Source organism: Calliopsis andreniformis, chromosome 4 (assembly GCF_051401765.1).
Source record: "Calliopsis andreniformis isolate RMS-2024a chromosome 4, iyCalAndr_principal, whole genome shotgun sequence".
Classification (NCBI taxonomy): domain Eukaryota; kingdom Metazoa; phylum Arthropoda; class Insecta; order Hymenoptera; family Andrenidae; genus Calliopsis; species Calliopsis andreniformis.
The window spans coordinates 932091-949415 of record NC_135065.1 but is presented as its reverse complement, the minus strand read 5'-3'; the positions used below and the strand labels follow the sequence as shown (position 1 = coordinate 949415).

At 30.2% G+C, this 17325-nt stretch overlaps 3 protein-coding genes across 5 annotated transcripts; 1 reads left to right on the top strand and 2 right to left on the bottom strand.

Moving 5' to 3' along the window:
• Nucleotides 1-2985: 2985 nt before the first annotated feature.
• On the bottom strand, nucleotides 2986-4017 carry Smd3 (small ribonucleoprotein particle protein SmD3). The gene is made up of 2 exons (XM_076376278.1): nucleotides 3558-4017; nucleotides 2986-3473 (listed from the first exon to the last, which is right to left on the bottom strand). Exons 1-2 carry the CDS (start codon nucleotides 3871-3873, stop codon nucleotides 3361-3363), a joined length of 429 nt encoding a protein of 142 aa, XP_076232393.1. The 5' UTR covers nucleotides 3874-4017; the 3' UTR covers nucleotides 2986-3360.
• A 5808-nt stretch (nucleotides 4018-9825) lies between these two features.
• Nucleotides 9826-12622, top strand: Ykt6 (YKT6 v-SNARE homolog). Of its 2 annotated transcripts, none has more exons than XM_076376474.1 (4): nucleotides 9826-10129; nucleotides 10341-10537; nucleotides 11337-11563; nucleotides 11709-12622. In XM_076376474.1, the coding sequence occupies exons 2-4, from the start codon at nucleotides 10348-10350 to the stop codon at nucleotides 11847-11849; spliced, it is 558 nt and encodes a 185-aa protein (XP_076232589.1). In that variant the 5' UTR covers nucleotides 9826-10129; nucleotides 10341-10347; the 3' UTR covers nucleotides 11850-12622. The 2 variants fall into 2 exon arrangements, with proteins under 2 accessions (XP_076232589.1, XP_076232588.1); XM_076376473.1 differs by having other exon boundaries at nucleotides 11292-11563.
• Nucleotides 12623-13232: 610 nt separating this feature from the next.
• Nucleotides 13233-15535, bottom strand: Nd-42 (NADH dehydrogenase (ubiquinone) subunit ND-42). 2 transcript variants are annotated; one of them, XM_076376470.1, is made up of 5 exons: nucleotides 15298-15535; nucleotides 15128-15218; nucleotides 14077-14718; nucleotides 13603-13995; nucleotides 13233-13427 (listed from the first exon to the last, which is right to left on the bottom strand). In XM_076376470.1, exons 1-5 carry the CDS (start codon nucleotides 15375-15377, stop codon nucleotides 13299-13301), a joined length of 1335 nt encoding a protein of 444 aa, XP_076232585.1. In that variant the 5' UTR covers nucleotides 15378-15535; the 3' UTR covers nucleotides 13233-13298. The 2 variants fall into 2 exon arrangements, with proteins under 2 accessions (XP_076232585.1, XP_076232586.1); XM_076376471.1 differs by having other exon boundaries at nucleotides 15128-15203; nucleotides 15298-15534.
• Nucleotides 15536-17325: the final 1790 nt, after the last annotated feature.

Below are 17325 nucleotides of genomic sequence, written 5' to 3'. Positions count from 1 at the left end.
GAGATAGGAAAAGCTTTTGAGATAAAAGTTATTTCATTCAATTATATCTACCAAATGGTAAAACATTGATCAATTGTTTAAACAATTAGAATAAAGTTATAAACAAAAATGTTGATAACTTTTAATACAATTAGTTTTTCACGTGAAAACTTAATCGGTGGTACAAATAATTATAAAAAAGCATAAACCATGTTTTTTCATACGTATATAACCTGTGCAGTATTGATAAACTCTATTTTTCGACTATCGCAGAACATCTAACAACGTCATGTATCAGATGTAAGCTGCGGGGCCAGCCATGTTCCTCTACATGTATTAAAAAATAGTACATAGCACATAGAAATAAAATTTAAGATATCCACCTCGTTGTTCCACATGCGGCAATCGTGCCATCATAAAATGTGCGTGGTGTAACCAATTTCTATGCTTTAAACACTTCTTCTAAGAATTTCATCATTATGAAGAACAATTCATACACACCGAATCTGATTAATGTAAAAGTTCAATATTGAAATAACTGCCATATTACTGTAATTCTTATGTCTATTTTAATATTGTAAGTTTTTGCGCGCATCTATTCGAATTATAGAATCTGTCCGAACTGTCACAATCAATTATATTTTCAAGAATCAAATGCGAAAGTGAAACCTACCCACGCGTACGGCACTTAACAGTTTAAATTGTATTTATAAGTGCTTTCAAAACTATTAAACTATACTTACCTCAAAATGTTTATTCAATGCCTACATCATTTCATCTGTTTAGTGCGAAAATAAGAGAAACGTTTGATAATTATATTAGATATAAAAAGTTTTAATAAAAGTAAGCTAAATAACAGAATCTTTCTATTCCTTTATTCCTATTTGATTTGTTTTTCTACTGCGTAATGTAGTATTTTGTAATATATTTTAGAAGAATACTGCTCTTCACGCATCTATAATACAATAATACAGTTTAATAAAATACAATGGTATCCAGAATTTGTGCGGCTTTTGTACAATTATACAAAGGTATCCAGAATTTGTCGAGGAACAGTTCATCAATGCTACACAGGTTATATACGTATGAAAAAAAGCATGGATTATGCTTCTTCATAATTATTTGTACCACAGATTAAATTTTCACATGAAAAACTAATTTTATTAAAAGTTATCAACATTTTTGTTTATAACTTTTTTCTAATTATTCAAACAATTGATTAATATTTTATCATTTGGTAGATATAATCGAATGAAATAACTTTTGTCTCAAAAGCTTTTTCCCATTTCGCATAGTTCACGAGTTATAAAATAAAATCGAAAAATAGCCAAATTTTCAAAGGATAGTTTCAACCCCTTAGAGTGAATTTGGGCAGCAAAAAAAAAATTGCGTAATACATACCTACACATGCTCTACATATACCCAAAGTTGCATAATTTTTTGAATTTCTGGGTTCGGGATGTTTCCTTGTAAGTCTAAGCTTAATATTTATATAAATATAAATACTTGACATTCTTTTGAAAAAGTTCTATGTACATCATTATAGTGGTACCACTTAATAATTTCTTCCCCAATGCACTTGTGCTCGTTATTAATTCCTTTCATATAACATCTTATACACACATTTTGTGCCTTGCAAAATTTGGTTGCATGACCATACTTAAGGCAATTTTTGCAGAAATTTAATGAGGGTATATATGTATCAACTTCAAATTATGTGATCTAAATACATTTATGTAATCTGAAAGTATTGTACCATCAAAAGTAATAAGTATAGATTCACTTGGAATCCATTGCCAATCACCATTTTCAAGATTTTGAATTCTTTTATTCGATCTTGCAACTTTAATAATTCTCTTCAAGGTCAATATCAATTAGTATTCCCTTAATTAATCTTATTTTTTCAATACTGTTTCTAGGGATGAACGTATGTAATCCTATAATTTCAGACTCAACAAATGCATTAACCAGGTCTTTATTAGGAAAAATCACTTTTGTGGACCGAAATGTTTTAGGTTTCAGATCTATAACTCCTGCATTCACCTCATATATTATTTTTACAGTTTGCATAAGATTATGTTTTCTTCTTTTTTTGACATGATTATCGTCAATCTTAACCTCCATATAGACATGTCCCGTGTACGAAGCTGGATACCTCCGAGTATTCATATTACTTCTGCTTTCTCCTTTACAGCTTTTCTTACATTCTTTTAGCTTCAGTTCTTCAATATCCATTTGTTCTTTTTTCTTTTCAAATTGTTTTCCATTGCTGTATTAGTCAACTGAGGGCCGCGTACTTTTATAAATTAAGGGGCACCAATTTTTTCTGTATTACTTTACTTAAAACTTACTTGTACACAGATCAACTACTCTTAGCAAATCTAAGTGTCTATTCAACTAGATCTTTTTTTTTAAATTACCTTATTTACAACTTGTTTTCATAAAAGTCTCAGATATATCCTTCATCACCACGTGCTCTCCGCTTCTTTCAAGCCAGATTATTGTATAATGAGTATAATCAGTTTCGCTACAAGAAATATCTAGAATAGGGACAAGATGTCTATATTTCCTCTCCTGGCCGATAGGAGCGCTGAATTTAAGGGTTTCTAGTTAAATTGGACACCCTGTATTCCAAAATAGTTTAAGAAAACGTTCTACTTCTTACAGATTAATTAAAAATAAAAATCTATGTACTGTATCTTTTACATATATTCATAAACAGATACAAAACAGACATAGAAAAATTAATTTTTTAATATTTGTGACATACATACCTAATTTAAACACATTAGTTTTTAATCAAGTAAAATGCATTCCTATTTTACTTAAAAATATGTGTTCATTTCTTGGTAATTAAAAGATTTAAACTGTTCAGAAGTAAACATGTTTAAAACTGTCTGATTAAATTTAAATCTGTTTTGCAATTCACTTGATTCTGTCACTAATTATTTGTTTCTTATAAATAGAATATAATTTACGAATGTTTTACTTAATTTTACTTTTATTGTGTTTCTCAAATGTGACATTACAAAGCTTTTAGTTTGTTCATTTTTTCTTATTCATTTACACATGGTCAAAATTTTACCAATATAAATATTAGAACAAATTAAATGTTACGAAAAAGGCAACATAAAAATATATTCTATACCATTAGCCTATTGTTAAACAATGGAAAAGTATGATTAACAATAAAGAGTGTACTTTAAATAAAAAAAATTCAACTGGCACAATTAAAGAAAGTATTTCATTGATTTATTAATTCTTCTTAGTTTAATAAATTGGAACTTAGAAAAACATCTTTTACAAGCAATGTAAAAAGAGTAGTCATAGGCTTAGTAGACAAATGTTCTCTTTCATCTGTGCTTCTTATGGTTGTATAATTTAACCTCGTCCTCTCCCAGCTTGAGATCCTCCAGGTTGATTTTGTTGATTAAGCCAAGGTGCAGAACCTGTGCCTCTACCTCTTTGGTTTTGACCTCTACCTCTTCCACGAGCTAATCAAAAGTTAAATAGGAATATAATTTTGCTTTGTGTGAATCAATAACTTTAAATAAATTAAATTTGTAAAATGATCTAACCTTGAGCACGTAAAATAGCAGATTTCCCTCTGCCTGCTGTTCCTGAACCTTTACCTCCCGGTCTTTTAAACATTGGCGCATTCTTTAGCATATCTGGCAGTATAAGAAATCTAATTTTTGAACCTCTAATATAAACGTTTTCTAACTGCGCTTCACGACCATCTCTGTAAGTTATTGTAATATTCTGCATTTGACAATTCATATTATCCTCAGCTTCGATTAACTTTCCCCGGTACACTTCACCAGTGTTCGTCTCGCAGGTTACGGTATGACCCTCCGCTTCATGAAGTACTTTTATTGGTACTCCGATTGACATTTTAATATGTGTATTTCAACGCGAATATGGTGATTAATGTTATGTTTAATTAATTCAAATCTAGAAATTTCTATATTAATATTTTTTAAAATATATAATATAACCTTACTTTTGAAATCCAACGTTTACAACTGTTTACGACTTTCAGCTTTCAGCATTTCAGTTGCTTTAATGTATATACACGGTGTTGCAAGATTTGAGAATTTCCTACCGTAGCGCCATCTAACGTAGAGTAAGAAATCACAGATTACGACAATTATACTCTATAGAAGAATATTCTTTGACAGTTTCATGAAGCCATACAGGATTTCAAAAATTAAGACTCATGTGAAATTAGCTCACAGTAGTAACCAATTTTAATAACACATAGATCAAAAAATTGGTCTTTAATTGCCCATAATTGTTCATCAATTACTTTTAACTGCTTACTTTTAGTTTTCAAGATATTTCCAAAAACTTTTCTTCGGTATTTAGGGACTTTTATGGGTTGGCGACGGACATTCAATATCACAAAACTTCTAAAATATTGCATAAAATGATCTACCGAGGTTACCAAAAAATTGCTCTTTGCTTAGAATTAATTGCACAACCCTTAATATGTAACAATTAGGTCAATAAACAACAAATTTTATACATAAAAGTAAGAAACAGAAATCTAGTAACTTCCAGGCGCGCATCACAGATCCTCAGTAACTTTAATACAGATCATACATTCACATTCACATGAAAACTCAAAATACTTGCTCTACGATATTGCGCAGTGACTTGAACAATTGCTCTTCAATTGCTTCTTATTGCTCTATAATTACTTTTAATTGCTGTCTCCTAGTTTTCAAAAAGTTTCGAAGAAATAATTATATTACTGCAATTGCGTGAAGATGGCAATACATACAAGTTTACAAAATTACACTCATCCAAAAAATTGCTCCATCTCATTATGCGAGAACTTAAATAATTGCTCTTTATTGCCGTAGAATTAATTTTAATTACTCAATTTTATTTTTCGAGAAATTTAAAAAAAAGACGGGTATGTCGCTTCAACTGCATTAAGTTAGCAACATTTACAAGTCTAATATTTTTCATCGATTCAAGAAATTGCTCTATCGCGTTGCAGAATGACTTAAATAATTGCTCTGTAATTACTTTTAATTGCTCCCTTCTAGTTTTTGGGGAATCTGTAAAAATCATCGTGCTATTTGTACCAACACGAAGCTAGTCGCAAATGTCAGTCTGCTAGGTTACACCGATACATAAAGTTTGTCGTATCTCAATAAATGATGGCTCACACAATTGCTCTTTAGTTACTTCTTACTGCCCTGTAATTACTTTTTTATTTTGCCAGGAATCACCAAAAAAGCATCACACGATTATTATTTTAAAAAGGATTGGTTAAGGGAATAGTCGGCACGGAAGGAGAGAATGAGTGGGGGTTAGGTAAATGATTCGAATAGTAGGACGAGCAAGACTTTTATTTCTACAAATCAAGTTTTGTGTATACTTATTATAAATAATAATTTAAATCATATCGTGTTTGGTACCATTTTAATTTGGAAAACACAAATGATCGATTGATATTACTTGCGTAAAAACCCTATAACAAATAAGAAACTCGACCTTTTCACTCCTTAATCCCTATTCCTATCCTTGTCTGTTATAACTCTATCATTCTTAGGAATCCACGAGTGCAAACATTTCCATTGTTTGGTTCAACAAATGAAGTAATGAAGTAACCTCTTTTTCTATCCTTAGGAGCAAATACGTCTTTCTTAGTGACTCGATAAAGCAGATTCCTTCATGTGCAAGATATCCCATGCTAAATTGATTACTTTTTTCGTATTCGTTTATCAGTCTAAGGGATTCTGATACTCATTTAATATTATACGAGCCTGCAACAAGTCACGAGGTAGTTTAAAACCACTTTAACTTATTTTGAGTTTGAATTAAATGAAATTAAGTTGTCCCCCATTTTTTCTGTGTTGACACCCTTGTCAACCGCCATTGAAATAGCACTATATAGGTGGCCCCACTGACAGGGAAAGACGACAGATGCCAGACAAAGATAGGGAATAAGCAAGGACCTGTGAGAACTCGCGACTAACAAGGGAAGTTTAGTGAGTGTTAATTGCCGATTTTAATGAAACTTTGTACAATTACTTCATGATCCTACCTAAGAATTTTGCCGTACAAAGTAGCTGTTCAAACGCACCTTTAAGGGAGAAACTACCCCTTTAATCCAAGTCGCCCTTTTCATTTCGGTGCTTATAGCTCACAAAGTATAAAACGGGGGTAAAATTGAATTTTTATAAACAATTCGTTTTTTCAAAATTTTTTTAAAGCCATCTTATAGGTCTTGAAAAACAGTAAAACTTTTGTATGCAACATTTTTTTATAGCTCTTATACTTTGTGAGCTATAAGCACCGAAATGGAAAGAGCGACTTGGATTAAAGGGGTAGTTTCTCTCTTAAAGGTACGTATGGACAGCTACTTTGTACGGCAAAATTCTTAGGTAGGACCATGAAGTAATTGTACAAAGTTTCATTAAAATCAGCGATTAATACTCACCGAACTTTCCTTTTAAGTATTTACAGATAATTGGTAAAGGCCCAATAACTAGGGCGCATGTCACGCGGGAGAAGCACCATTCACAAGTTAGAAAAGCGACAACATCGCAAGTTAGAGGACCCGGCCACCAAGGCTCAACTCTAGAAAATCGGATTGAAAACAAATGTATAATTTATTCAAAATAACATTTAGCTAATAACCGTGATCGCAATTATCATATCACAGCCACATGAATCAGGATCAACCTCCGAGAAAGAGGTACAGAATCCTCCGATCAGCATAGAATGCCTATTTGAAGGACATTTCTGATTTTTATATGTATTTACTATCATAGAGTCGAGATCGAGATATTTTTTTCTGAGTATAGTGATCAGAAATTCCTTCCAAACTCCGATTCCAACTGCAACTCCAACTCCGTTTTCATCATCTGAATGGTTTGTGTGGAAGCAGAAACATAGTATTCGTGTTTCACAAAAAGTTTTCTGAAAACCATTCGGGGCAATGCTTTCCTAAGGGTTTCTCCTGGGACACGAATACAGTATTACCCCGTAAAACGACCGAGTTTCAGGCCCCGGAAGAAGCTTGCGAGTCTTCTCGTCAAGCGACTGAGAGTCCTTATAGCAACGAGCCATTTTTTGTGTGTACTACCGAAGTATCGTATGCCAGGAAAAAGATAGAATTATGATACTTGTTCTCACTTTGACCATTAAGTACCTATGCATGTACGTAACCCGCGCGGAGAACATTTACAAGTCACATTCCGATTTAAATCTTTGCCATGCACCTTTCATTCATTCAAAAACATAAATTGCAGTTACGAATAATAATTATTTTTAAATTAAGGATAATACACATATACATATGTATGATGTTTATATAGCTATCTATATGTAACTTATATAAAGTGTAACAAATAATGTAGCCTGCAATATTTTAAGGCATGATAGGAGATCCAGATTGAAGCGGAAAATGTACTATAATATACTGCCCAATTTGCTTTCATTTTGCAATAGTAAGCTAACTAACAATCTAAACTAACAATCAAAGAATTCTGCAATTTTACAGATGCATTGAAAGGTAGAGATAGAGTAACATGTTTTTATTGTATCTGTTACGATTTACTTTTATAAAGTTTTATAAATCTGAGATGTTTGTCGAAAATAGATTGCGAATTTAAAAAATAGAGAAAGATCTTGCCAAGACGAAACAATTTCTAACGTTTTAACTCAAAAATCAGATCGTGAGATTGCAAAATCACGGAAAGTGACCTTAAAGTATGCGATCTTGTGATTTTGAATAAAAGAGACCTGTAGTAAAATCCCATCTTGTGCGAGGGTTTGAGACTACACGCCCGAGAAAAATCCAAGGAGGTAAGCGATGCTCTAACTAACAAGATGGATCACGAAATGTCTTGAGAAACACATTTGGCAATTCACAATCAAAAGTGTAGGTCAACTGCAACCCAATCTGCTAGAGTATCCTAAGTTTTCTTATCGCACTATCCCCTGCCTTGCTGTACCGAGGATGAAAAGTAAAAAAAATAGTATTCTAGTCCCATAAAAGAGTTGCGGACAGTCCTGATGTGCGGCTTTTTTACGGAACAGTACTGTAGTACTTACACCTGATGCAGAAGAAGAGAGGATGCAAATTGGAGAGAAGTAGCGAGGACAAAAGTTCGAAGGAGTTCAGGCTTTAGGTAGGAGCAGGTAGAAGCATGTCAGCCCGCTCGCTCTTCAACATCCACGCACAATAGGTCTATCTGCACGAACGGCCACCACAAGCGAAACTGAGAAAACAGTATGGAGATCGGCATAATAACGGAGATAAGACACAAGAAAAGTGATAGATTTAATTTCTGTGCAGAATCTTCTGTACAAGTAGAGGAGAAAATACAACAAAAATCCTAAGAAAACTAATGAAAAATCATTTTGAGATATAGGTAAATATTTCAAGTAAACTTGTTGAAACATTATTAGTTATATATACAATCTATAGTATAAACTTTACAGATTTAGGAGTACTAACAAAACTAGAACTGGAAATTGTTAATTTCACTAAATTATTACAATTAATTGATGGGAAATAGCTACCAGCAGAGTTGATTGATGCTATAAAAGAAAATGAGTGTTTCCATTATTGAACGTGGAAAGTCTTGTAATATTTGAGGAACAATTGAAAATAAAACAATAAAAAATAAATTTATAAGTAAAGAAAAAATGTATAATTCTTAACATGAATTACATAACTTTTCTTTAGAAAATGGTATTATCAAAGATTTTTTACACAATAACAAAGTATTAAATACATTACACAAATGCATTCAATTTTTTCTTTGCAACTTACTTTTCATAGATAAAACATATCTTGGATGGTGCAGTCAGCCCGTAACAAACTGTAAGTAATGAGGACCAGCAGAGGATTAACTCTGCTAATGCTTGTATATATGTAATGCATAATGCACACTTTTGTTATTTGACAAACCTTCTGCTTTATTTAATTTTTCTTTAATTCTCTTCTTATTCTAGATTAGTATGTACCATGAATCTTGATACATGCAATAACAGTATTACTGTAGAACTGTTACAGAAGATAACATATAAAATAATTGATCTCTGTAGAAAGTAGGTTCAAACTGGAAGGTAGGTTCAGAAATTTCAAGTCGTCCAAATTAATACATTTGCTTTTGCTGACGAAGTTCTAAGTCATTTTAAAACCTATACCTAATCACCGGTAACAATTCTATGACATTTTTTTCATATTTACAATCAATATTTTTCCATATTTACAAATGAATTTTATTTGTGGCTTTCTTAATGTATTTTACTGATAAATTTGCACATACATTTTACATTTCATTTATATATATATATATATTTTGTACATATTTATACTACCTTGTATTAATATTTGTAAAAAATGTCTCTACGTCCAAAACAACTGAAATAATTTCGCTAATAAAATTCATATTCTATATTTATAATATAAATTTTATTCAATATTACACTCTTATATTTAAATTATAATGTATTACATTTCTCATCAAAATGTATGCAATAGAATTGATGTATAATTCGATCAAGCAAACGATGAAGTTGATTGATTTTCATGGGGGAAATTTAACTTAAGTTATAATTGATTTATTAGCGAATAATGCATATATTTTATTGCTAAAGCATGATGATACAATATTAAAATTATCAATGAAAAGAAATTTATGAGGATAATATTTTAATGAAATTAACATGAGTCAATTCCATCAAAACTTTGTTCAGCTGTGTATGTATGCTATATATATCAGTATCTTATTGAGTTCAGAAAACGTAGTAGTTTGGTCCTTCACCAGGTGACGTAGCTGATCATTTCTCAAAGATGTCACACCCTGTGAAATCACAAAGGTTTCCTATGTTTTTGAACAGCATACCGGATCCAGTTATATAGAGATCAGTGGATCACATGTACTTAATACGTACGCTTTAGCGCATGTTTTGAGAATATAACTCTGAATAAGAAGAAATGAGGAAGATTTATTCCATGAATCAACAAGGTTTAATAGAGAACCCCTGTTAACAACATGGCGATCTGCTTGTCTTGTAAAGTCGGAGTATGTAGGTGTAGTCGTGATTGAAAACAATAGTGTTAAATCGTTATAAGAAACTAAAGAATTAAAGCAATAGATATACATGCTAGTTAGTGGTACGTTCGAAGTATTAAAATGTTTCATAAAACTCTTTTTTTTATTTGCTTGTATTGCTATGAAAAATTGGATTTTGTTTTTAATTATTATGACAATGGAATTTATTTATTTTATATTTTTGCTTTTTATACAATGAATTTAAGATCATTGATTATTTATACAGTATGATAAGTACTTATTCAAAAATAAATACTTCATTATGTTTTACAGCCAAAAAATGGTGAAGTTGTATGCATTGTCAATTTTATATAAGAACCCTACATCAGCAACAACATTAAAAGCTGCTTACGATGTAGAATCTTTTTCATTTTTTCAAAGAGGAAGCATTAAGGAATTTATGAGTTTTGTAAGTAAAACAATTGTGGAAAGGACTCAGATCAGCTCTAGGCAAAGTGTAAAAGAAGGAGGTAACACTTATGTGAATACAGTGTTTATTTTAATTTAGAACAGTGATGAGCGTTTCACGATACTTTATTGCTTTATGTTAGTTATTAATTTAAGAACAACCAAAACTTTGTGTTACTTATTTCAATAAGTTATAATGAATTATTTTTACAATGTAGAGAATATAATAAATACAATGATAGCTGCAGTAGTGATTCGTAAACATTTAGAATTTACAAGAACTTACAAATACTTTTTAATAATTAAAATTAAAAATGTATCTTATATGAACTATAAAAACAAAATTTATAAAAGTTTATAATAATATTATCTAATAGGAGTTTATATTCCTCCAAAAATAAAAAATATATATTTATAACTTACGTCTTATTTTTCTTTATCACATGTTAGCATCACTATGTATCCAATTATTATGAGAGAGAAAAATAAAAAACCGAATGTTCTTAAATATTATGAAAATAAAATGTTTGTAAATACATATATAAATGCTGTTGTTCTTTTCTAGAATTATTAATTTATATTCTTCTATAGAAGGAAATCACGACTTTAACTAAAGTTTATTATCACTGAGGTTGCAAAAAAAATATTTGTTTAATTTAAATCTAAACATTAACATTGTAAAAAGAGAATGCTCATCACTGATTTAGTATGCATAATTATTTTAAACTAGAATATACATTTTTAAAAACAAGGTCTGATTTCTTAAATCTGATGGTAGATATACTTTATAAATATTGAAAAGTTGCCTTTTAACAGATTATATGTGTCATGTATATGTAAGAGCAGATAATCTATCTGCAGTTTTAATATCAGACCATGAGTACCCCAGAAGAGTAGCTCATACACTAATTACAAAGGTTATGGATGAATTTGCTACAAAGTATCCACAATCAACATGGGAAAATTTAAGTGAACCTACAATCGATTTTTCACAAATTAATATATACTTGGCAAAATATCAAAATCCCAATGAAGCTGATGCTCTTACTAAAATGCAAAATGATTTAGATGAAACAAAGATCATATTAGTAAGTACACATATTTAATATTGACTCTTTTACTGTCAAAGGTGTATCTATACATGTTTGAAACATTTTAAATTAGCTAAAGAGTTAGCAATGACAATTTTTTTTTAAATTTATAAATGATTTACTTATTTTTTATAATCCATAGCACAATACATTAGAAGCAGTTCTTCAAAGAGGAGAGAAATTGGATGATCTAGTTTCAAAATCAGAAGGCTTGAGTGCTCAGTCAAAAGCATTCTATAAAACTGCACGAAAAACTAATTCTTGTTGTAGTTTGACTGCTTAAAAGTTTTTGTCATTAAATGCTGATGATTATATTTCAGGAAATATGACTGTTATTTTATAATGGTGATGTGAATTGGTAGAAAATTAGTATTATTCATATTTGATTAAAACAAAAGTAAAAATTTTCCTGTTCTACGATGTACAAACTTAAATTTTAATGTACAGGTTGTTTATAAATGAAACATATAATTGCATTTGGAATATTATATAAAACTATTGCTGATTTTACCCAATGTACTCCCATTATAAGTTTGTAATAATCTCTTGTTATTGTCTTAATAACTGTTATTATCATTAATGTATAATTTAAATTGGTCTACATTTGTATAAAGATGTTATATTCAATAGTAAACAATAAGATTTATATACAAAAATACATTCCAATTTAAATTCGTGAGGTATAAGTAAAATAAATTGGAAATATCCCATAAGAAAAAATTAAGCAAATTATTTCAAATTGACTGATATATTAAAAAGAAACAGAAATACCTTTATTTTAATGATATGGTTTATATTGATTTTTAACACCTTTTTTTAAAATAGATATTTAGAAAAAATATTTAAAGTTTCAAAAAGTATTAGGTCATCCAATAAGTAATATTGCTTCTTGTTTCACATTTTAATTTAAAAAATTAGAAATTCTTTAATGAAGGGCCTACAAAATTATTTGCTAGGTAGGAAGTGGTAGCACAATGTAATATTTGATAGAGCTATGACTAAAAGTAACACTATGCATCAATTTCTTTACAAATAAAATGTTTTTTGGAAGCACTATTTATGAAATGACCATTACTTACATAACTTATATAATATTTACCATTTTTTCATTAATCTCTGTCACTATAATACGAAAAAGTTGACTACAATTACCTAAATTAAATAACGCGGTTTTTTAATTATGTGAAATAAAAAGGAATGAAAATGGACATTTTTGTAAACGTTTATAAAATATCATAAATAATTTTTATTTAAATCAAAATATTGATATGAATTGTGTAAGCTGTGCTGTTTGCAAAAGCACAAAAACAATAATTTTGTTTTTTGTGAATAGCTAATGTTTTAGTAAGTGTAAGATTATATTGGGTAAAGTAAGATTAAAGTACATGTGATCGTGTATATTAATGTAATTTCATAAACGTATTTATATTTCTAATGTGTATGTTTCGTGGTATAAAAATGGAACAATATTAAAGTATTATATCATGTTTTATAGTCAAATTCATTATATCCACTCATAGATACGTTGTAATTAATAAAATTGTGTTACAGTGCATTTAGTCTGTATGTATCACTGTTAAAAGTGATGCGAGGATAATAGATCATGTTATATTTAAATAATATACTTATATTGTGGTTTTTTGTTTTATAATATTAAGCGTAACTCTTATTCTTTATCTATTTTATTTTAACTTCTAAGTTTGTATTATAAATAAATTTTACATCTTAAAATTTAAAAAGTTCGGTTTATAAAGTCACGCGGAGATCGTCGAATAGTTTGAAACGTACGATCTGGTATTTTCCAAAAAACTTTATCCTTAAAAAACGTATTATATCCGTAATCATATATTTCACCAGGAACCTAAAAAAGATCAATGAATATTCATGAATTGTATGAGGTTCTAGGATATCTACATATCAAGTATAAGGTTTAGTAGCTCGAATTTGTTTTTAACTATCTACATACATGTGATAATTATGAATGTAGTAGTTCAAATTATTATGTAGTAATGATTTAAAAGTAGCATAATATGTACCTGTTCATAAAGTTCCTCCCTTGTTCCTGCTTCATCAGGTGTCCAATATAGTTCACGAGGCCAATCCACATCTTCAACGCGTCGATACATGTGACAATATATGCTATAAATATTGTTATCATACAAATATCTCAATTCCGTCAATTCTGATGTTGACTCAAATATCCAATCTGTCAATTTTTCATCTGTACTATTTAAGTCTAATGATTCAATATTATCACAAAGATCCATGTAATTTACACCTTTGGACCAATCATAAATTAACAAGTGCGAGTGATTTGATAATACCTTTAGATATTGTTCTTTATACTGTTTTTCAAGATCTGATAAATATTGTGTCGTAAAAACTTTTGAATTGACTTCATAGGAAATGCCTCTCTGCTTGATTTTATCCTATAGTAACATTAATTAATGACATTCACAGGAAATTAAATTACTACAAATTTCTTAAAAATTGTAAATAAAAATATTTACCTTGACAGTCTCCACAGGTACATCTAAATATATTATTACATGTGGTCTTAAAATGTATTGTAATCCAATCTTTCTTACATGCTTGATAACCTTGAGCACTTCATTTCTAATGTATCCAACATTACACATAGCAGTTGCAAAGACTATATCTGAATATACACATCGATCAAGTATCACACCTTGACCAGTTGATAATAGATGAAGTAAAGCATGCGTATATTGTTCAAATCTCATTAGAAAATATGATAACTGAAAGAATGCAGCTCGTTTATCATTAGGATTTTCACAAAACCTTTTCAAATCAAAGCTTTGACAAAGGAATGGTAATTGTGGATCCAATTTACGTAAATCTTCTTTATATTGATTTATGTAAATTTCCTCATGAATTGGAGCTGGCATATACAACAGTCCAAATTCTTTTGCTAACTGTTCACAGAGTTTGGTTTTTCCTACAGCAGGAAGACCATCTACAACTATTAGTTTACTATTATCATCAAATCTATATGTCATTGGATCCATGAGCTGATAAAACATATTATATGATTTTTTCCAATAAGGAAATGGAGGAGGCTTTTTCCTAGGTTCTTGATTTACCAATCGTTTCATAAAGGCTACTTGTGCCACATTATGATTCTTTGGTACCTGGAAAACATTATTTTGTAAGATTTATTTATTGGTTTTGCGATTTAACAGAATTTCTGACATATTTAACATCTTGTCAGTGCACAATATATTAAATTAAGAAGGTTAAAGATTATGTATCAAATAAAGATTTGAAAATTAGGAGATATTAATAGAATAATATATTAAGTGACAATGAAAAATTAATCATTAGATTAAAGGAATAATAAGTACTTAAAAATATAGTATTTTAAGTATTTCTTCAAACATTAATCAATAAACATCATTTATCTCTTTTTGCTGTAAAGTAAATTACAAGTTATTGAGACAAAATACTAATAAATTTTATAAAGAATTTTTTAATTCATTATTTTATGAGTGTTATCACTATTCTGGCATTAGTTTAACAATATTGTTAAAAGTTACTAACCTTACATAATCGAATTAAACGTCCAGTAGTATTAACTTTTGGAACACCAATAGAAAAAATTGATGCCATTATATTACTGGAATGAATATTGCTTAGATAAAAAAACACTTGATTATGATCATTCAAAAACAACAATATGATCAAGATTTCTCATATTGTTAGTTCCTTACCGTAGATCTGCGACCCGATAGTGATTCTCTAACTTCACTGGGCTCGTTCGAATGTGTATACTTGATCTGTGTATGTGCATACACAACACGTAGGATGTAGGTTAAGTGTGCAACATACTGTCATTATAGCAGAAGACAATTTTTATTATTGTATATTTGTTTATTATTAGTTTATAACTATAAAGGTGCATGCAAACATTTAACAAACTAATTATAATAATTTATAATGTAAAGATGCCATGGATTGTATCGATATGTAAAAAGAAAACAATGACATGTTTTATATGTCAAATTGCCATTGTGTTTATTTATTACTGCTATTTGTATGTATCTACACATGCAGGATGTAGCGTAACAATATTACGATTGCAGAATCGCATTAAATAAATTGGCCGAGAATTTTTTTTAACAAAAAAGATATCTTAAGAGATTATTTTAAGAGCGTATAGTATAGCACTAAAGATAGATTAGATACACGCAATTATAAAAATATAAAATCTAAATGTTAAAATAATAAGACAAATAAATATAAGAAAAATATAAAGAACAAAATCCAATAATTGAAACGCATTAAATAGAATACTAGGAATAAAACGCTAAGAAAAACTACGTTAACTGAGAATGACGCAAAGTAAACGCTTGCTGAACGCAACTCAAAATGCAAGGTAAAAATGCTAGATTACGTTTAAATAAACGCAACGGAGAACTAAGTTCTTCGACTGGAGAACAGTCGCTGTTTGACTTCCTGTTTTATAGTTTTATTTGGTGATGCAAGGAGCGATTCATCGTGGGGAAGTATTAAGGGGGTACGATCAGATATGTCAGAGCGGCGATATTACCGACAAAATTAGGCAAAAACAGGGGTTACGGCCTGACACTTTTCGTCCTTATATGACATGATTTTAAACTGGGAATGGGTTCATTCAAAAGAAAACAGTTCAATGCAGCGCAGTCAACTCGCGATTTAACGAAATTCTACTGATATTTAGTAATACGAGTGTTGTAAAGTAGAGCAAAAATCTACCATTGACAGGTATGGAAATTTAAGCATTTTTATGTAATTTAGAGAGTGTTTTGATCGAAATCGCGAGTTGACTGCGCTGCGTTGTACTTTTTTCTATCGAATGAACCCTTTCCCAGTTCAAAATGTTCTCATATAAGGACGAAAAGTGTCAGGCCGTAAAACCATACAACAGTATTGCTTTTGGCTGGGTTATCGATAAAACAGAGCAAAAAATGTGACAAATTTAGTTGAGCATTTGCAAACCAGGCGACGCCTAATTTGAAAGACTGCCGATGTGGAATCGGAATCTGTGATACCCAAATTAACGATGCGAGTTACTGAAAATTTCCCCCTCCACTACACATACCACCTTAGGAGTCGCGTGTACGTGAGCTCGGCGCTTCGGGCCACTCCGGCCATATTCGAAAAGTCAAAAGAGAACGCAAGTGTAAAGTGAACCTTACTCTCTCGCTCTTTAAATACTGTCCAAGTTGCCGACAAACGACACAAAACCGCGCGCGATATTTTCATTTGTCCAGACATATTTACGAAAGCCCGAGAAGACAAGAATACGGAGCCCGTCTTTTGCTATCATGCAGGTTCAAATCTGTGACTTTTTTATTTCATACATAATTTTTAGTAGCTTTTTAACTTTAGAATTCCTCGCTTCATATATTACTTCATTTATAAAATACTGTAGAAAATGTAATTCATATTTTAGCCACACAGATAGCCATAAAACACAGTTGCATCGTTCTCATTTTTTTACAACCAGTTTTTTATGGAATGAAATAATAATTTGAGTCATAATAATATAAAATCAAATTTATATAAAGATTGGAATTGTATATTAAAATTACTTGTAGAATAAAAAAAAAGTTGCAGGTTTGAACGGGATCCGAACTCGATCAATGGTAAAGACATAGATGACAGGTATAGGATCCGTGCATCTTGACGTTCATCATTTCATTACGGTTACGAGGTGAGATTGTGAGATCCTATACACGTCTGATGTCACAGTTACA